The sequence below is a fragment of the Antrostomus carolinensis genome, unplaced genomic scaffold (genome assembly GCF_000700745.2).
Source record: "Antrostomus carolinensis isolate BGI_N321 unplaced genomic scaffold, ASM70074v2 scaffold19956, whole genome shotgun sequence".
In the NCBI taxonomy this organism is placed as follows: Eukaryota; Metazoa; Chordata; class Aves; order Caprimulgiformes; family Caprimulgidae; genus Antrostomus; species Antrostomus carolinensis.
The window spans coordinates 95,024-116,573 of record NW_010322735.1 but is presented as its reverse complement, the minus strand read 5'-3'; the positions used below and the strand labels follow the sequence as shown (position 1 = coordinate 116,573).

Below are 21,550 nucleotides of genomic sequence, written 5' to 3'. Positions count from 1 at the left end.
TGCACAGATATAAATGAGGAAAAATTCCTTGCTTGCTGAAGTCAATGAAGTAATTTGATTGTAGAGCCAGTGTTACAATACGGTATGCCTGTGGTGTGTGTAACATGAGGTGGTGATTAAATTAAGCCAACCTTTGCTTTCTGTCCTTCACGTGATTAGAATACCAACCTCACACCGGTAGCACTGGACATGGAAGTCACGATCCAAGGCAACAATGCGTACAGTCTCCTCTTGTCCTGGGGCTGGCATGATGGGCTCCTTACACACTGAACATCTCGGGGCAAATTTCCTGAAGAAAGGAGAGATGGTCTCAGTCATCCACAAACTCAGAGTGAAAGTTTTTATTAACTGCACCAGCAAGTCAGAAATATGTGCATTTGTACACACACACGTACATACACACATGTCATGGTTTACAGCTTTGCACAGCTGCCTCCCTGGAAAGAAAACAGGAAGGAGCGCTTTAGTCTTACGATGCAATTCCAGGCTCGCAGGATATTAAAGAGCATTTTGTGGACTACTAGGAGAAGACTTCAAGAATATCTGACAGGCAAAGCATAATATTCCACTTGCCCTGATTAACAACTAAAATGCCTGTTGAATGACCCACCTATGCACCTTAAGGCTCAACCCTCAGCCTAACTCTTAAGAAAGTCCATGCAAATCCTCAGGTTAGAAAGATGACCAGGATCTGCTTCAAGAGTATCTCTTGGAAAAAAAAAAATAAATCAAAATATCAAAATCTGGAGATTGGAACAAATAGGTAAAAAGTCTTAATAGAGATGGTAAAAAGATTTGTCTTACACTACACTAATTTGTTGAGGTTTATCCCATCCATTTTAATCTTCTAAGCCATCCTTCCCACTTATGCACACAAGATCAAACTCCTGGCTGTGCTTGCTCTCAAACAAGAAGCATCAGGGCAATTCTGCCAAGCTTAGTTTTCTAGCTAAAATCAACTCTCAATCATCCACTACTGGATTGCCCAAGCCTAAAAGGTCTGGGTGCAGGGACGACAACATTCTCTCTTCCACAGTCAGTGTAAGCCAGAGTGGTACAGTGACAATCACTCACTGTGTGAAGGGACTGGCTTGAATCAGTTGGCTTGGTCAGCTCAGGGATCAAGATGAGCACAGACCCTTCTCTTCCCCCCCTACATTGCCCACTGTATGCCCTTCTGGCTAATTCACATATGTTCTGGTTTAGCTCTGGTTTTGCTCCCCGCAGTTGCCCATCTTCCCCAGAAGTATCCATCTCTGCTCCCAAGCAGGTGGGAATGCTTGAGAACATCTAGTTTGCGGTGAATCATTATTTGCTGTTTTGGTTCAAAACCTATGGGTACCAATTCTCTGGCTAATTCTGCTCACAAAAAAAAAAAAAAAAAAAGAAACTTGTACCTCCATAGTCTGCTGCCATGTAATGAGAGCTGAGGTCATGGGCTATGGAGTGACAGAGGGCAGTCCTTATGGCAAACACCAGAACGCAAGGAGATCAAAGACCCTTCTCTTCTGAAATGCCTAGGAAAGATTGACTCTGCCACCCAGCCTGTCACATGAACCACCTCAGAATTAACTAGCTTAGAAAAGGAAAAAAAAAAAAAATCTATCTGTACTAGGAATAAAGAAAAATATTAATTTCACTGGCAGCAGATGAAAGATGTCTGTGTAGCTGCGATCTAACGAAAAAATGAATTAAACAGTGGCTATAGCAAGCACACTGAAAAATAACTTAAATGGATCATGATATGACCGGAGCTGTAATCGCAGTTAATTATATGCTGCTTCATGCAGGCGCTTCCTTGTGCCATTTAGCTCAAATGTAGTGCTTAAAAATACTTCAATATTTGTCTGTCTGGGCCACTATGGCCAATTCATTATAAGCCACGTATCAACTCCCAGGACCCAGCTATGAATCCTGTAGATTTCAGGGGATGTAGATGGGCTACCATGAGGCCCAAGCTCAGGGGATAGCTAAGTGACCAATGTGAGCATCAGGTATAATTTTGTTACCAAGAGGATGTAGAAGATGTAGAGCACTTGACCTCCAGACCAGGAGAACGTGTGCCATCCCTGATCAATTGCAGTGTCACATTAAGTCTTGTGCTGTTCCCAAAAGACTTCAACATAGGACATCAGCTCTTGCTCACAAATTTTCTCCTGAAGGCATGTGAGTCTTCAGCCCACGGGGCCGGAGGAAGGAGCAGTCTCCAAATCATAAGTGAGTGTGAGGGATATCCTTCAGGACCCTGAGTGGTGTGTAAGCCTTCTGTTGGGCTTGTGCTCAGGACCAAATTTTACCTTACACACAACTGCTGGTACAGAAAAGCAAGGCAACACAGCAGCTGCCTGTTAACCCAGCCTATCTGAGCTACAGGGAACATCCTCATGTTGGGTTTTAACATACCAGCTGATTGTGGCTGCCTCCCTTTCTGTCAAGTCAGCCTGCTTCAGGCCCACACACTGATGTCACGATGCTCTAATTAAGTCTACCCCCTTAGAAATTAAGAGATAAATGGTTGAGATGTAAACTCACATTTGTCAGTATTGATTTCCTCTTTTAATTGAGGGGTATAATGTATCTGTCTTTTCCATACAGGGGAAACATTTGTGCTCTGATTATATCTACCTGTCTTCCCTAGATTAGTTGTGATGATGGGGGTGGTAGCATGGCAGTGACAGAAACTACTTGCAACTATACCTTTCAACTTACTTTAAATAGCAGTTTCACTATAAATTATTACCAGGGCTGTATTTTTATAGCAGCTTTAAAAAGCTAATTAGCAACTAGAAACAAGAGGAGCTGTGAGCATCCTGTGGCCACCTAGATCCCTCTAGCTGCTAAGCAAACACCTGCAGAGTGTAACAGTACAAGACCTCTCTTAATTGCTCAGTGGAAGGAGGAGGGAGATGCCGATCTGGGAGGAGACACCAATGTGAAAATGCAGGTACAGGCAGTGAGGAGAAACGTTCACATGCTGAGTGCAGGAGAAGGCAGGGGGAATGCAGAGCACTTAAAATAGAGGAACACAAAGGTTATCCATAAATTCAGATCTAAGCAAAACTGAGATTAAGCAGCACCAGCCCCATACCAATTAATCTTGTATGTCATGGTGTGCCTGCTTGGAGCAAAGCTCTGCCTACTATTTAAGAGCTGCGGGAGGAAGTGGCAGAGTTCAGATCTTTTTGGACGCTCAGAATTAAAAAGGAGGATTTTTAGTGACAAAAGAGTAAGATGATAAGCAAAGCCACTGAGAACATCTTGAGCCATACTTATGGAAATCCTCGATGCAGTGGATGTTCCCACCAGCATCCACAGTGAAGGGGATCCCATCCAGGCTGCGATGGCACATCACACAGGTGAAGCAGTGGGGATGGTAGGCCTTCCCAGTGGCTCGGAGGATCCTTTCCATGATGGGCTTTGCACAGACGCTGCATTGCTCCAGCGTGTTCTGCAAACAAAACATACACAACAGATGTGAACACCATCTCAGCAGGACATTTACAAAGGTCAGTTGGGTTGGAGGCTGCCACTCTACTTAGAAGCTTTAGGTACTTTCTTTTCATTTCTTCTAGATAAGCACAGTACAATCAACAAAGTCTTTACTATAGTGTGAGAACACAAACAGAGGCTTCTCATAAACGCTCTCATAAACGCTCAGAGATGGCCCATCAGGTGGGTGTGTCCGAGACATTGCAGCTTCTGCAGCCAAGAGCACAGGAGGGAGTTGCACAGCCTGCAGTCCTGGGTTTTTGGCTTTGGACTGCCCAGCCTGAATAAGCTTTTTCAGCTGAGTTGATTAGAGACAACATCCACAATGTGCAGTGCAAAGATGAATCTCAGTCTCCTGGGGCTACACAGAGACCCCCTAACTGCTCTGCTAATACAGCTCCCATAAAGGATCTTTATCTGCTTTGTAAGAAAATCTTGATCTTCGCCTCCCACCACACAGATTACTGTTGAGTCTGAGGAGAGAAAAAAGCAGTGTCTGCAATGAAAGCAAAGCAAGGACAGGAATTCAGGATGACTTAAACGGTTCATTTATCTCTGGCCCATGATGTTTGAGATAATGACTGTGAAATGCCAGCTCTAAGGCCATGATCTTTGCTGCACAGGTTTAACATACTGGCCTGCTCCTGAAGCGCTGGAGCTGAAAAAAACCCCCCAAAAACCCAAACCCATCTTTCAAGTGGGGTCCATTGAATGATTCATCTCATTTCAACCCTCACTCACCCCTGCAGTCAGTTATAGAAATGCCAACACAATTTTGCTTTAGATGGTTGTCTGTGAGGCACAACAGCCTTTCTGACACCAGCTACGCAACTTACCCTTTCAAACCAAGCACCTTAAAGACGTGCCATGAATGGAGGATGCAACCCACATAAGACAGTTGTAAACAATAAAACTGTGGAAATGATTGGGGTCATTTCACTGGACTTTGGGAAAGTGAACTTCACTCACTTCTCTTGCTTGATGCATCTGGAGTTATCAAATAATGTTATCAACCAGTATTTGCATCTTGGATGAGGTAGAAAGTCTATGATTACAACATTGTTTATGATTAAGACAGAAATAAGGAGGGGGGAAAAGTAAAGGAAAAAAATCTAATAGGACAGAAATATAAGAAGGCTGCTGGAAGGCAGATGATGTTGACAAACATAGGAAGGCTAAAGTTCTTCTGCTTCCTCATGCAACAAAATTCCCAGGGAAAGTAGTGCTTTGACTGACCACATTGTTATTGCTTCTTTGAGCCAATAGTCTCAGGGGCAAGATCCAACCCTTACATGTGCAGCCAAAATGTATTGTCAGGAGATGAATCACCCAGGAGCTCAGAGAGGTTACTTCTACACTCAAATATTTGCTATCGGACATTATCTCTAGGTTGCAAATCACTGGTAAGATACAGATATAGAAACACACAGGTTCATCTCAGAAGATCAAAAGGATTGTTTTTTGGAAAGGTTGATATGAATATTCCTGAATTTCAACCCATGTAATAACTGCCTAACACATTTGTAAAGAGAACACAGCCAGACTAGCATTGGTTTCAGACTGGATTTTGCTTTATGCCTTGTAATAATGGGCAGGAAAGAATTACTGCTGGCCTTTCTGTCTGGTTGCTGTCACTATCATCACCATTATAACAGTAGCTGGTATGCCAGAAAAAGCAAGGTCAATAATTTTCTCCTTGGAGGAAAAAACCTGGCAAATTTACCATTTTGCTTTGCATAAGCAGATCACATAATCTCAGTCTCCATCCATGCTGTCCTCTGTATTGCCAGGAAAGGCATGCAGCATACCTACAGATACCGATGGAATATTGTGCCACTCTTAAGGCATTTGCTATGACACCTTCTGAATATGAGCAGGTACGGAGTGCTTGCCTCACCAAGTCACTGCTTGCTTCATTTCCAGCAGTTGCCAACAATGGAGACAAAGGTATGAGAATGGGGCAAGCAAAACACAGCAATTCCTTAGGATATGCTGCCAGCCTCCAATGATTTCTGGCTTAGGCACTTCCTGAGCCAGAGCTCAGCTTCTCTGTACTTTGCCTCAAGTGGATGTTTCTCCCCATGAGCTTTCCTGATCACTTTTTGAAATCTGACAAACATTGAGAACCCACAACATAGCCAGGAGTTTCATGGCTCACCTACACGTTGGAGGCTGATGTGCTAAGCAGCTCCCCTGCTCTGCTACCTCAGCCTAGGTAACAGCGCTCCAGACAGCAACACTGAGCACAGCCTACCTGGGACTGCGAGCAGAGCAGAAACCTGCAGCTGCAATCCACCCTGCAAAGGGATTTAACACCAAACAGCATGGCCTGGGATGCTCTGACTATGGATGTGATACAACTCCTACTCACTTGTTTCACACACACAGAGTTTAAGACCACGAGGGATCATTACAATCATCTTGTCTGAAATCTCAGATTAACGCTGACTTTGGTGAGAGTTTTGCAGTGAGCAGGACAGCAGGTAATCATGCTTCTGGATTATGCCTTCAGAAAACATACATCATCTGCTCTGAAATCTCAGCTCCATAACACTGACATTCTCACAGCTAAGCAAGACAAGTGTTTTAAATTAACCAACTCCCAATTAAACCTTCTATGCAACCTGAAAATCAGACCTGAGAAATTTATTCTTTTCATCCTTCCAAGTCTGTACCAGTGAGGAAAAACAAAGTCATTAGCTTCAGACTCCAGCTCACTCCCTGTCTGGAAGTATATTTGCTTAAGCCTCCTTCCTTGCTAGAACCCTGGCTCAGACCCTTCTCTTCAAGGTGTTACCAGAAGATGCCAAAGGGAAAGCTTCCTTGATTCACACCCATTTGACATCGGGTTGCTGTAAGGCAGGATTTGGCCTGTGGAGCTAAGAGGGTTTTCTTTGATTCTCTAATCAGGTTATCCCACATGCCTAAGTGCTGCCCCAGCAGCTAATAGTGTGCACAAAGGTACTTCTGCACATTATGGGAACAGCATCCCTGTAGGATTATTAGTTTGGCTTCTTCATTTTGCTCTCTTTCACTGTTCAGCTAACTCTCCTAGCACCTCCTGGAACTTTCAGACCTTCATAAAGCCAAACAAGATGAAGGAAAAAAACCTAACAGCCCTTCTTTTCTTCTTTTCTCCCAAGCTGCCTGCTCTGTAATCAACAGGTAGAGCTGAGTGCATCTGATGAGCTACACAGAGGGCCAAAGCAAGGCACATAGAAGGAATATAAAAACCAGCTAGGAAATACCAGACCTCAGGGGCTGTGGTAAAATTAATGTCAATAAGAATATGGACCACAAATCCAGCATGGGCTGAGGGGAAAGTTTACCATCATTTTCATATATTTTCAGCTAAGAGGCAGGAAGTGTCTCCTTTTTTGGAGATGCTTGTGTCTCCAAATCCAACTATTTTCTTGGGTTTGAAAAGTATGGGGAAGGAACCATCCATTTCTAAATGGCAAGTTGGCCCAATGTTAAAGGCTGAGTCTGGATCCATGTTTCTTGAGGGTAGAACTGCTTATCCATGACAGAAAAAGAATCTCACCTGGAGAGAATAATGCACCCTAATATATCAGTAAGAAAAATAACCCCAAGCAAAGATACAGTAAAACACAAGCAAATAACTGCAACAACCAGGACACAAAGATCAGATTGTAAGTAAAAACTAAGACTTAAACAACACAATCAGCAGCAAAGTGCGAACAAGCTGCTTGGGAAGAAGTATCTGATTGTTGTTTGAGGGCCTCCCTGTAGCAATACTTGGTCCTTCAGAAACCACAAAGGCCCAAAGGGAGTTGTTTGCAGATGTTAGGTTTAAACATGGGACACAAAGTGAAAATTCAAACTGATGGGAAAGACTTCTGGGGTGCAAGAGCCATGAAAGACTGGAAGTGGGAAGCATTTGAATCCCCTCCTGAAAACTTCACATCCCAGACTGAAAGCTGGCAAACAGCTTTGGGGAGTAGAGCTACGGTGACAGCCTGTGGGCTACAGCTCATCCTGCTTCCCTAATGCTGTAGATTATAACCCCTCGTAACCAAATTTTGGGTGACAGCCATAACTCACACTATAGTGCAGCACAAGGACCCTCCCACAATGACCTAGCAATGAATGCAGAAGAAAAGCCACACAGAGATTAGTCATTGCTTCTTATGTATTGGCAATTCACTCAGAACTCTAATGAACATAAATAACCTCTCCTGCACTCTGAACAGCAGATTGAGGAGAGCTCACGCACAGGGACATGAGCGTGGTATAGCTTATTTTACTGGGAGAGGGGAGGGAAGTTACTAGAATAAGTCATATTGGCAACTCAGGCACAGGGACATGAACTCACTTTCTGCGAGCACTGCAGAAGAAACACATTTTTTGGAGTGACTGCACAGAGGAGATGGCATTAGCTGCGGGAATCAAAAGTGACTGTTGTGCTAAAAACAGGCACATGGTCAACTACGGTAGTTGAACTGCAACTTAGTAAAGTGTGGTAAGTGAATTGCTTTAAATCTTGTGACTCCATCCTTCATTTCCTCTGACTGTGAGGAGAGTGAAGCAGGAGACATTTTCTCCATTGTGGGATAATTTTTGAGGCTTGAAAATGTTTCCATACTTAAGTGAAGACAGAACACTTTAATCTCAAGAAGCCTGGTGCATTTATAAACCCCAAATTAGATCAGGTCAATTGAAACACTGCACTTCAAGTAATTCCAAATGGTTTCATTTAGGTTTTGGGTCTGCAAATATATAGTTGGATTATAAATTAAATATAAAGCAGACACTGGTGGAGGGGTTAAGTGTCAAGATGTAATTTCAACACTTTCAAAACCTTTTTTTTTGGCATTATTTCTAGAAAAGGAAAATCTAAGACCTGACTTCCCCCCCTAAAATCCCCAGTCATCCCCAACTGCTGTCTCCACAGATGGGTAAATCTTGGCAAACACAACATTTAATTCATTAATGGCCAGTATGAAATACCTTCCTCTATATTTGAGGAGAGAATCTGGACACGTGTGAGTTAATCTTTCTCACTGAGCTTGACCAGCTGGACACATAATTAGCAGTGGGTGACACTCTCCTCTTCCTGCTGCTCTCAGAGGGGTAGGTCCAGCAAGAGGGAGCCCCAGGGGAAGCATCTTGGCTGATTCTCTGATGTTCAGGCTACATTGCCACAGCTGTGTCAGTGTGTTGGGGCAAGAGACATGACCCCTGACAGCCCAGAATAACCTGGCAAAACTCCCTAATTCAGACACAGTGGTAAGCAGCGTGGGTGCTCTTTAGCTGGTAGAGCTTGTTTTGCTGGGAGAGGGGAGGGAAGATACTGGAATAAATTACATTGGCAACCCTGCAACATTACCAGTGTGATGTGGGTCTGAGCTGGGCATACAGCTACCAGCTGCACAGTGCAGGCTCAGGCCCTGGAGGTTGCTGTATTCAGTGGCTTTCAAATAGTTCTTCTATTCGGCTCAGTTTTTAGTGGCTTTCCCAGCACAGTAGCAAAACCACGGCTGGCACGCTTCCCCTCTGCTGGAATCTGCTTTTCATGTCAGATTCGGCTTTGTATTTTTGGACTCAGAGCAGCTGGAGGTGAATCTGGCAAAGTCCTCCCAACACACAGGGTAAAGGACTCCCTTCCCCTTGCCCTGTAACTATTAGAGAAAGACTGGATATATTTTATGGCTTGTGTTAGTAGCAAAGATGACAACAACATGCAATTGAGTCCACAAACGTGCAATAACATAAAGACCATGATGAAAATGGAACAGGGCTTGAGAAATGCTTCACAAATGATACACAGATGTCAAAATAAGCTCTACGGTGAGAAGAGGAAGGAACTCCATTTGTTCCTTCTTAAGATAGCTGTCTTATCAAGTGAAGGCTAAGGGATGGCTTTGCCATTGTCTGAGCATACCATAGGATGCCGGATCTGGAAGACTCACCAGCTGGTCATACTACCTGGAAAAAGGTATATGTTTTCAATGGTGAACATAATTAAAGTTTGAAACAGCACAGGCAGGGACAGGGTGACTTCTCTGTTGCTCAGTGCCAGTTTAGATAAGATCCACGTCTGTCTCTAGTACCGTGAAGTTGAGAGGGTTGAAGGAACATCAGGGTTAAACAATCTGCTCTGCATTAGGCTCAATGTCCAACCACAATCACACTGACTCCTTCCAGCTAAAAATCCACAAGAAGCCTGATGTTGGAAATTACTTAACTACTTTCTGGCACTCAGAGTTACTCATCTTTTGTACATTCCTTGCTCTGACAACAGAGATCTTTGTCACTTTAAAACAGCAGTGCTTATGAAGGTAACAAATGAAGGATTCATTCTCTAAACTGGTAGGCTGGAAGATAAAATGCCTGGATTTTACTTCAACTAAGTAATTATCAGAGGCAAAGAACTCCCATGCTCTGTGCCTCAGTTTGCCTGTAAATAAAATGGCTGTAAAAGTTGCATATTCCAGTGAGAAACTGGATGCTGTTAGGTTTGATAAACACTTGTGAAGGAGTTTGTGTGCCCAAATGGTTACTTGATGGAAACAAGGCATTTTTAACAGCATAAAATTTCATTTTTTAAATCTGTAACAATTGCACACACCTCAAAAGTCAACGAGGTCTGACTCGGGGAGGCACAGTACTGGGGAACAGCAAGCTGAGCTGTTACTCAGAGTACTACAATGTGGCTATAGCAATCTGCAAGGGTAAAGTATTATAATACTGGGGAAATGCTTCTAACTTAGTTGACTTAAGCATGGAGCATAAAAAAAGTCTATGCTTACAAAAATTTTTGCAATACTACAGTAAACCAAGCAAATGAAAGCATCCTTAGCAACTACTATGTAAAAGGACATTGTTACTTATCCTGGTAATCAGCTCCTGTTCCTTCAGAAGTTTTTTTTCTATTGAAGCTGCATTTCCAAACCTTCTCACATCTCGTCTACTGCCACCAGAAAAGAGGAGCTGCATATTCCCCACAAAATTGAAATAGTGCATTGTGTATGTTGGTGACCACAGCTCATGTGTGCTGTTAGAACTGCTGACCACACCACACACCAGGTATGAACCCCAGTATAACCACATGAAGTCAGTCACACTACATCAGGACTGCATCTGGTCCAGAAAACATCCAACCACTAAGCTGAGGCAGGCTTTTGGAGCATTGGACAGAGGAGCATCTGTAAAGCACAGCAGCACCAGCAGAGCACAGGAGACAAGCCTGTCTTGGCAGGGAGGAATGATCTGATAAGACAGTTTCCATCTCAGATTTCTTCAATCCAAGGAGTTCCTGAGCTCATGACCAGACCTTTGGCCCTCATTCCAAACCGTTGCATAATATGATGCCTGGCACAAGATGCTGATTTTCAAAGATTTCTAATTTGAAGAAAATCCCTCAAAATCCCTCCCAGAATGCCAGAGGTAAACAGTTTGTTCAAGGATTCTGCAGCTCAGGCAAATTGGCACAGAGCTACGGCCAAAATCCCTGGATCCCATCACACAATAGCAGCCATGCCTCAGGAGATCAGTAATGCTTCATATCACTGGGGTCACTACCTAGAGATAAATCATCCACCTGCTATGGTAACTGCAGAAGGATGGGTTCAAGGATTTGTTTGGACTCTTCTTTTCCACTGGAGTGAACTGTGGTAGTTTTAAAAACTATGACATTCTATTAGCTTTGCTCCTCAGGGACAGATTTTGATAGCCTGAGCTTTTACTTGTTATTAACACCCACACGACAGGCGAGAGCACCTACAAACCATAATCATAACTCAGGGCTCCACAGTACAAAGTGCTCCAGGGGATAAAGCAAAGCTCTTCCCTACGCCCAAGCACTTCCAGTCTTTGCACTACAGATGTCATACTGCTTGCCTTACATGTTCTCATCATCAAATTCATCTCTTCCCTCAACACGTGATGTGCCTGACCTTGTATGCCACCCTGGGAGTTTTGCCTAAATAAGGCCCAAAGGATCAGTCCTGTTGTGATTACTTTCTGCACAGACAGCAGAATTATATGCAGCTGGGAGATGTGGCAAACAGCGAGCAGATACACTCTGCTCCTTGTTTAGATACAATTGTGGACAACACAGAGATTTCAAGCTTAATTAGCAACGCCGAGGAAGCTGTTCGAGAGGCATTTCAAACCGCTTGCAGTTTAAACTGATTAGAACTTTGTGAAAACAAAACAAGATTGTGTAGCAAATTGTTAGGCTAAAATTCAAGTCAAACTGAACCGCATCAAAGGAAATACAAAGAAGTGACTATCGACAAGAAGTGGGCTTTTTTCTTTTCTTTTGGTAGAGAATTTAATTTCATAGCCTTTAATAAACCTGATGCTCCAATCCAAGCTTGCCGCTCTGGCAAAGAGCTTAACCAAAATAACACTGGAACTCATAGCTGGCAGACTGAAGAGACTATAAATTGGTCAAATCTGGGCAGAATACAACAACAAAAAAAATCCAAAATTCCATTCAATCTTCCTGTTTTAGAATTTTGATGTAACTGACCATTGACATGGAAATGTTATCTTGACCTTAACTGCTAAAGCTGACTTGCGGAGGAAAAAATGACTGACTCTGTGACATTTCAGTGGTTATTTATAGTTCCCCTCACCCTTCTCTTTCTTGGTATTTTTGCATTTGAAATGAATTCTCGCCTACCATGTTTTTCCTGAAGGACTGTCTGAACAGTGCAAGAATTTGTGACATAAAAACCATCAAGAAAATGGAATCTTTTTGTTTAACATGAACATTAAATTTTATTTAGAAACTCTGTCAATGAACTAGCATTCAGCAAAGACGAGGGATTTTTGGTTACAGACTGACCACCACCAGCCTTCTAACTACAACCTGTTTAATGCTGGTATTTTATGCCTCCTGTGCTCTCCAAAAGAGATTTCCTAGAGAAGCCAAGGGAAAAGACAGAGGTACTACTTGAGAGTCTGCACACTTCTAGAGTTTGTATGAAAAAAAAAAAAGAAAAAGCAGAATCCTTTACCTTCATTCCTCAAGAATAAAAAAAACCTTCATCTCTCTAAGCTACAAGGAAAGGCACACAACCCATTTTCCCCTGGTTATTTCATGTCACAGATAAGGGCATCTCTAAGTTGCTTCTAATAGCTACCGAAGGTTAAATATTTCAGGTGAGTATCAGTTTAACAGCTCCCCCTTACCACCTAAATTGCTCAAGCAAAGAGAATGAATGCAAAGCTTCTCCTGAACCTCTCATACAAGTCACAAGAGAAAGTCATGTTTTCTAGTGGCAGGGGCGGAGCACTGGGAACTAAGGATGTCTGGCTTCTCTCCTGGGGTTCACCAGTGTTACTGCTGCGTGCCCAAGTGATTCTCTTATTTTCAACTCTCTGAGAGAGTTTCATTTAATTGTTTTCCACCTCTATACTTCAAGTTATCTGTGGAACAGGTTTAGTAAGCTATTGGGAGGCCTCTGATGCCCTGTCAGAAGTCACATCTTTATTATGAACACCAAAGTTGGCACCTTTGTAGAACTACCAAGGTGGCAACTCCCCAAACTGATCCAAACCAAGAAACAAGAAAGAAGGTAATAAAATAACATGTGATAGGACAGGAGAGAACGGCCTTAAGTTGCACCAGGGGAGGGTTAGGTTGGATATTAGGAAAACATTCTTTACTGAAAGGATTGTCAAATATTGGAACAGGCTGCCCAGGGAAGTGGTGGAGTCACCAACCTTGAGGGGATTTAAAGGACATGTAGATGTGGTGTTTGGGAACACGCTTTAGTAGTGAACTTGGCAATGCCAGGTTTATGGTTTGACTAGATGATTGTAATGGTCTTTTCCAACCAAACTATTCTATGATTCTATGTTTTTGCACAGAATTTCACAGAGCTTCCACTGAAGCACCTTTTGAGTGCAAGATGTTTCAGTGTATAAGTGCATGTTGTGAAATGCAGGTCATGGCAACAGTTCAGTATAAAAATATCTGCTTTTAATAGACAATGTAAACCAGTATGAAGCTTGGAAAAAACCCCCAAAACTCTCACAGCACTTGGATGCTGCTGCTACCTAAACTGACAGTGAAAATATGATTGTCCCAAATCCCTGATGTGTTTCTTGAAGAGTTGCCAAATACATTTAAGTCCCTGATGTGAGGAGAATGTGTTGGAGCCTCTAGGGCAATGGGAGACTTATCTGTGCCTGTAATATGAGGGCTGAAACCTTTGTGGGTGCTCTGAGGTCCTTCCAAAGGGAGAGGAAAAGGTGGTTTTTTATTTCCTGAAGAAACCTCCCTGAGTGAAATGCATATTTGAAAGACTTTGGAAGAACACTGAGCAGGGACCACAGGCAACGAGCACTGGCCACTGTCAAGAATAAAAGAAAGCAGAATTTAGTGAGTCAATGTAAGGCAAGGACTGTGTTTCTATATTCTTTCCCCTCTCTACCAAGACCACAATTTTTTTAAATTTTTTTTGGGGGGGCAAGGATTTCTTCAGAGGCTTGAACTGAGTTATCCCCTGGAGCAACACCCATTCTTCTATCTAGAGTCAGACTCTAATTGGAAATAAATGCAGGCTGCTGAGTAAGTCCAGGGACAAATATATCACCTAGTAGGTACTGGGATTATTTTTAGATGCAATGACATCCTTATTCTTTTCATTCAGATGACCTGGATGCTTCAGTTCCTGGTTAAGAGAAGCAAGTTTGAGCCACCTACTGAGATAAGAGTGACAAAGAAGGAAGGAATAGAAAAAGGGAAAATGGAGACAGCTACGTAAGAATCCAGACAAGGTGTGGCACAGATAAGAGAACTTCCCAAAGAAGTCAAGTGAGATGTGAGAAAAGTGAAAATCCATCTACTTTCTAACTGAAGACTGATGTTCCATGCTGAGAACCCATCTATCACCTGCCTTCCTTCCTCCATTATAAGATGACCTCATCCACAGAAAGACAGAGAAGATGATTTACACGAGCCCCTCTGCACCTCCAGCCCAGCTACAAGGGTGCTTCTGCTAGAACTCAGTTCGATGTACAGTTGGGAGAAAAAGGATCATACATTGTTCCTTCTAACCTTACAAACTGATACCCATGCTATAGATCAGATCCTTCCTAGAACAATGTGTGAAAAGTAAACCAGAAGCTTTGGGCTACTCTTCCGTTCAAGACACCGTGGTAGGACTGTTGGGCAGAAGATTCCTTGCAATACAATTGCCTACCTAGTTGATTTAACCTCTTGGCACTGTTCTTCTGCTCTCAAACGAGAAAAATTAAGGCTCCTTGTGGAAAAAAAAAAAAAGTTTTCTTATTTTGGACAGACAACATGATGGATACTTGGATATAGATATCTTGGATAGCAAAACCATTGGAATGCAACTAAAAATATCTTGGGCTCAAAGTTGCCATCAAGAGCAGATGGGCATGTCTGAGTAGGTGGTATAATTCTCTGGTGTCAGCAGGGTTAGTCAAGGATGTTCAAAGCAGGAAACCTTCACTCTAAAGTCATTTCTTTCCCCTTCATCACCACAAGAAATTTTGGATTAGTTTGGAATATGAAGGACACTGGTCTGAGCTGTCAGGAAGTTTTATGTCAGAGCAGGGCAGACTGAAAAATCAAGCTGACAGCTGGCATTTCTTTACCAGGTCTTTTACATCACTTGAGGAGGCTGCCCTGGATGTTATTTAAACTTGAAAAGCCCAGCCACTGAACACTCTGCTAGTCAACTAACTGTCAGTCCCTAGCATATACTAACCAGATTACTCCTGAGTTTGAGAAAGCAACACCAAAGGCTTTCAGCCAAATATTACATTTAAAAAAAGAAACAACAGTTGAGGAAAACTAGCAAAACCCAAACGTGAATGGAGCTTTTGAAAATAAGAGATTCACTTGGGTGCACAGCAGTAACACAAACTCTGCAGTCTTGTGACAGTGCTCAAAAGTCAACAGGCAAAGCAGAGGAGCAACAGAAGAAGAAACCAACTTGTCCAACCTCACTGTTTTCCTAGTGACACAGTTATATAAGAAATGTGCATTTATAGAAACACACTGAATGTATAATAGATATTATATAACATATCCATTCCCCAGTTGACAGTGTCCTCTCAGTGTATGGACTCTTGGGCTGAAATCACAGTGGTTATGGAATATATGGGGAAAAATAACATTATTCCAGGGTCATTCTGTTCTGTAACTGTTCCATTCTGTTATGGAGATTTTCTTTCCATAACAGTGGAAAAGACCATGCTTCGGTGCTTCAGTATTCTAAAAGGTCTGAGATCACCTGCACCAATGGTTGTTTCTCATTAACATAACAGCTGAATTGCTCATCTCCATTCTTATACAAGTTACTTCCAAGTTTCCTTTCTGAAGGCCAGAAATTGCCATTTCCCCAGCAAGAATATCTGAACACCTAAAGTAATCTGACCCTTGCCTTTTGCCAAGCAGCTCATGCAAGGTAAAACCAGTATGGCCTACATCTTTCCATAGCTGCTGATTTAATGGACCTGCTAGGAACATCAGAAAGAAGGGCCATTCTTCATCAGGCTCTAACTTGGACCAGATCCAGGTGCAAAGGGACAAGACAGTCTGCTGGCTCATGTACCTGATCGATCCAGCTAACGCAGGCAATATGGACAAGTGTTGGTGGTCTCATAATGAAAGAAACAAATTTTGTTGCTGGCATCATCCCGCTCTTCTGTGCAAAGTGGTCCCTCCCTGCACACACTGCCACACCAGCTTCCAAAGAGACGAGAGAGAATGACAGAGGGACAGGGAGTGGCAGTGAGGGGTGGGGAGCAAGGAAGTGATCTATGACTTTCTGAGTCATCCTCTTTTTCTGGGCCTGCTGCTGGGACAGTATAGCCCAACCCTTCCCTACCTGCAAGTTTTCCTATGGAAAAGTTAACATTGGCTCCTTCACATGCAGCATGAGTCCAGCGAGCTACCTCCTGCCAGTTCTGCAAGGGCAGCTAAGGAGTCTTTCTGGAAATCTGGCCCCAGAGAGAAACAGCAGCAAAAAGCAGCCATTTCAGAAGCACATTATTAAGCCATCAGACCAGTAGCTACAGGATCCCCATGGAAAAGTTGATCCAGGCACTTTGTATAATTACTTGAGCCCTCCCAGAGTAATTTATTCCCCTTTGTGGTTGGCAGGGAAAGTCAATATCTTCTGGAGCTGCAAAGTCATAGGGCTTTTTAAGAAGCCAGGTTTGTAGGTGAAGACATTTCTCTTTGCAAAATCTTCACTTGAGTACACTGTTCAGCAGCAATCCAGGCTTTCTGCAAAGCTAATGCAGCAAGTTCAAATGAGCATGGCACACAGGCAGGTTTAAGCTTTCCATTTGCTTTACCTACCTATGTTTTAGTGCTCACATTTTTAGATGAAGAGGTATAAAAATAGCTTAATTGTGCATATTGCCTACAGTACTGCTGGACTCCACCTGTGGGAAGGAACTGGAGTTCAAATTTTATTAAAGTTTCCAGGAGGTTGCTAATTATCCTGCGAGTTTTATACAGTATTTCTGGCTCCAGGGTCTTTCTGTACTTTTCTGAAAGAAACCCAACGCAAAAATATTTGAGCTGAGATCTGGAATGCATGACTGAAAACCAGGCACTCACTCCAGGGTTGATCTGACCCCACATATCCTTGTTCTTACCAGGTTTGGAAAGTGCTTTGAGATCTGCTGGTGAGAAAATACTGCCTGGATACCAAAGACCTGTCTTTCCAATTTAATTCTCCTGCTTCTGTGCACTTTAAACTCCACTGTTTGCCTGGCATCCCTAGGACTACAGCTGGGTGTAGAGCTGATCTTTTTGGGACCTGATGTGTGAATTAATTGACTTTGGATATAACCTTCCTTTTAAGTACCAAGCGCTCACAGTCACACACTGCAAAGTGTCCTCAGGGATGGGGTGTTCTGCATTTTAGGGTGGTTAATTCAAACCACCTTTTCTTAAAGACACTCTATGCCTGCAGCTTGAGTTGGGGTATGTTCAGCATCTTGGAAAAACAAAAACAAACAAAGCAGCCCATAGTTTCTCATGGAGAAGACAAACCACAAGATGGCTCGAAAGAAGGACAATTTTTGAAAACATCGGTTTTTACCTCTTCTGGCCAAAATGGCTGAACAACCCCAGATATCACCACATTAAGTGCTCTTCTTTTCCTCCTTGAACAAAAGCGGTCAAATCTCCAGTGGCCATAAATCATCATTCTTCAGTGGTACTAGCTGGAGTTACTGACATCTGGACCTGCCATGGCAGTGGACTAACAGGATGAACATGTTAGCTAGTGCCATGTACAGGCCAGAGACACCCTGCCAGCACATGATGTGCATGTTTCCCATCTTCCTACCATGCCTGGGCTCTCTGCTCTCTTTTGGGAACGTGACAAAAAGAAAACAAAACAAGGCACCACTCCTCTACCCCAAATCCACAGTTTGTGAGGTCCTTGGCGCTATCACAACATTGTCTCTGTGCAGAATTCCTCTCAACGGATCTACTTACAATTTTTAGTGTTTTACAGGTTTGACTAAATCAGGACTTCCATGACAGTGTCCAGGCTCAGTATGAAGACAACAAGAGAAGATGACCTATCGCTTACCAGTCTTTTGTTCCAATAGTAACCAGTCATACTGTTAAACTATTTGTTTCATTTCTACTGTGAGTGTGTTTGGCTACTGCTTCCACCATTGTTCTGCCTTTCACCACTATAAAAGTTTCTTTATTAGCCAGTACTTCACTTCTACATTACATCACATCACACCACCTCTGAGAAACTAAACTGTTTGAACGCACTTTAAAGTAATTTTTTCTCCCACCTTTGGCTCTTTTCTCCAACTTCTTCAGTCTTTCAGTGTCCTTGTAAGGAATGGACAGAAGACTAGATAGGGGATTCCACTCTCTCACCAACACTGAACTTGATATAAAACCACTCTCAACTTAAGTCTTCCCCAGTCTTGAAAAGTAGGCCTTTTGCAAGGGCTAGTATCAGCCCTTTTTGCCACAACACTGGAAGTTGTCCTCAGCTGGCTATACAGAAAGCCCTGCTCCTTTGTAAGGCAGGCATTTTGCAGGATGAGCCTCCAGCAGTAGATAGAACTGGTGTGCCAGAAGATGATGATTTTGTTCCTGGACAGATAAATGGCCCCACAGTTGGGTGTATTAAACCCGTTTTGCTCAAATGATTCCAGGATGCTCATCAGTCCATGTCCCTCCATTCCACTGCTCTGACATTTCACTAATCCACTGATTTTATCAGTTTTACTCCACATGTCTGTATGAAATAAAAACTTCAGTGTACAAGAGATTTTGCAGAAAGATTTAAGAATTGCTTCAAGAGAAGGAAAAAATATTTTACCTTACCACAGGCGAAACAAACAAAAAACAACAAAAAAGTTAATCACACTGACAAGCACCTATTGTGTAGGTGATAGTTTGAGTGACATTTTCAAAGCTACTGGTCAACCCTGCAGTATACTGGTCAAAACTGCAGTATAAAAGAAAGTGTATTGCAAATGCCAGACCTTTCACAAACAGAACCAGGAGAAAGAAATGTGAAAGATCCCTGGGGAAGAAACTGGGAAACATCTGCCACAGCCAATACAGAGCGAGAGGAATCTCTGAAACAAATCTAAGTATAAGGTAGTTTTATGCATCTGTGACTCCATTTCTGTAAGCTACAACTTTATAAACCTTTTTAATTATTCAGTGTCTTTTGGATGTTACACTTATTTGCTGTAACCTTCACTCAGTTTGAATTAATGGTGATGGTATTACATTAAGGTACTTAAAGTGGAGTACCAGGAGCCTCTAGTGATGCCCTCTGTCAATAATAGACTGCTGCAGAGAAGAGAATGTGTTTTCTCCAAGCTGCTCTGGCTAGCCTAGGAGATGGTAAGATGTAGAAGATAAATCCAGCTAGGAGAAGCTCCCAGCACTCCAGGAGCATGGCTATCCAGTCAGCTAAGCCCACTGAAGTCACTCCATGCAAGTCCCAATGAACAAACAATTAACATCAACCCATTTATCAGGAAGGTAAAACTGAGGCACAGTGAAGCAACTCAAGCTGAGCAAAAAGGAGACATAAAACAGCAGAAGCCAGAGTAGGAGCAAGGGCTGTGAGATACGGACCCCGGACTGTATTCAAATTGCTTAGCCTCAGCTACTTAAAGTTAACCAGATTTCTGATTTCCTTCCTCCTGCTTTAGGGCACTCTCAGCAGCTCGGGCACACTTGAAGACAGCATAGAGACCTGCTGGATTATGGATCCAGGAGCTAAGGGAAGCACCAACGGGAAGGACTGGCAGGCACCTGAATAGACATAATGATGCCCTGGGTAGGAGGATGAAGAAGTCATTTCCCAGCTGGCTTCTAGAACCCAGACATTACAGAGTACAAGAGGTAACCATCTTGAGGGAATGTGGACAAAAAACCCCAGGGTTGAATGCAGCTCTAGCAGCCTAGTCATGCCACCCCAAATAGATTTTGTCACAGAGGGGCATAAGGTAGCTCATCTCCCCATTATATAGCCCATACGGCGTAAGAGCAGCACCATAAGGCCACTTTCCCATGCTGGGACCTCCTCCCCATGAAGCACCCCAGGAGTTCCTTCTTTTGGAAGACTTGTGAAGGGCTCGTTACATTTTCCTCTCCCCTTCCTACAGGCACTGTCACTTAGCACACGCAGCTGACATATCAGCTGCACACGCATCTGAGTTTTGTGAATCCTGTGCAGGAACGTGCTAGCTCAGACGTGTCAGATGAGCTCAGTGCATAATGGAAGAAGCATGACATAAGTAGACCTCCATTTTTCAAATCTTTGGCAAGGTTTTCAGAAGGTAGGGTAGTCTCTACCCTCTGTTTTCATGTGCCTGGATATTTTCCAAAATGATTTGTGCTTTAGATCCCATTCACTTCTAAAAAAAAAAAAAAGAAAAAAGAAAAAAGAAAAAAAAAGATGTTTTTCACCAAAACATGCTGGAAAAGAAATATATCTACAGAAAGGGGCAGCTACACCTTGCAGATATGCACAGCTGAAGATCTTTTCTGTAAGACTCCCCCTGACTGTGTGGAGAGCTGTTAAGGTGTCAGATCATGGTTTGCTGCTCTCGGGGAGGCTGCCGCAGCACTCAGTCAGAGCAAGTTTACATCTTGGAGGAATTAATTTGTCTGAATAATGTCATCCTGGTTAAACAAAATGTTAGGGAAAATATTGCAGTGTTCCAGTGCACCTCCCTGAACTGATGCCTATATATGGGGATTAGCCAGCGTGAAAGGGATCCTGCTGAGTCAAACTGGATTATAGCAGTATTATTTTATAGAGAAAATTTTATGGAAGAAAAAGAGAGGGAGGGAGGGAGGAGCTAAGTAAACCTTGCAAAAATATCAGCTGTTTCACACGTTAAAGCCAACAGCATGGATGTGAAAATGCTGCCCGCTTACCCGAGCGCATCAGAGCCAGGTCAGCTGACAGTAGCAACCAAATACAAGTTTTTACCCCTTTTAGCCCTGGAGACCACCCAGCTCCCAGAAAGCAAGGTGGACTCAAATCCTTTCCTGGGCATCAGGAGATGTGCTGGCTGTATTTCCAGCAGGCACCAGCACCATGGTGGCACCTCAGTGGTGGTGATGTTCTTCACATGGGGAGGATGTCCTGGAAAGCCTTGCTAGGCCTGTCCAATTGCCTAAACAGCACGTAAGGGAGCACATGAGCTTGCAGACTCAGATCTCGGAGCCCCTGGGGAGCTGGTGCAGATGGCAGGAAGGGAAAACACGCAAGCTTTCAATAAAGTCCCCGAGGTGCCTCCATTTTTCATCACCAAGCATTCACACAACCGTTTATGTGCTGATTGTTCAATGTTGGCTGATGACTCGGGGCTGGTGGCAAGTCACAAATGGGACATGCCCTCGTACATCTTGTTTGCAGAGCTGGATCTGCAGTGTGTTCTTAGAGCGTGCTTGGAGGGCTGGTGTCCTCTCTCCCCAGCAAACAGCTTGACCTTACAGTGATACCATCAGTTCCTCCACCTGTATCTCTCTGGCCCAGCAAATATTTACCTGTGCAAAGCAGAAGCATTTGTCCAGGAGAAAGCAAGA

The 21,550-nt window shown here is 43.2% G+C and overlaps 1 protein-coding gene across 1 annotated transcript in view; it reads right to left on the bottom strand.

Annotated features, from left to right (window-relative positions):
• The window catches only part of LOC104526801 (lipoma-preferred partner homolog), a gene marked incomplete at its 5' end in the record, with an annotated part of 118,289 nt that overhangs the window by 1,724 nt on the left and 95,015 nt on the right, over nucleotides 1–21,550 (bottom strand). The window contains 2 exons of the mRNA XM_010170354.1: nucleotides 169–289; nucleotides 3,270–3,448. Of these exons, the coding sequence (XP_010168656.1) occupies nucleotides 169–289; nucleotides 3,270–3,448 (300 nt within the window). The remainder of the gene's footprint in view (nucleotides 1–168; nucleotides 290–3,269; nucleotides 3,449–21,550) is intronic.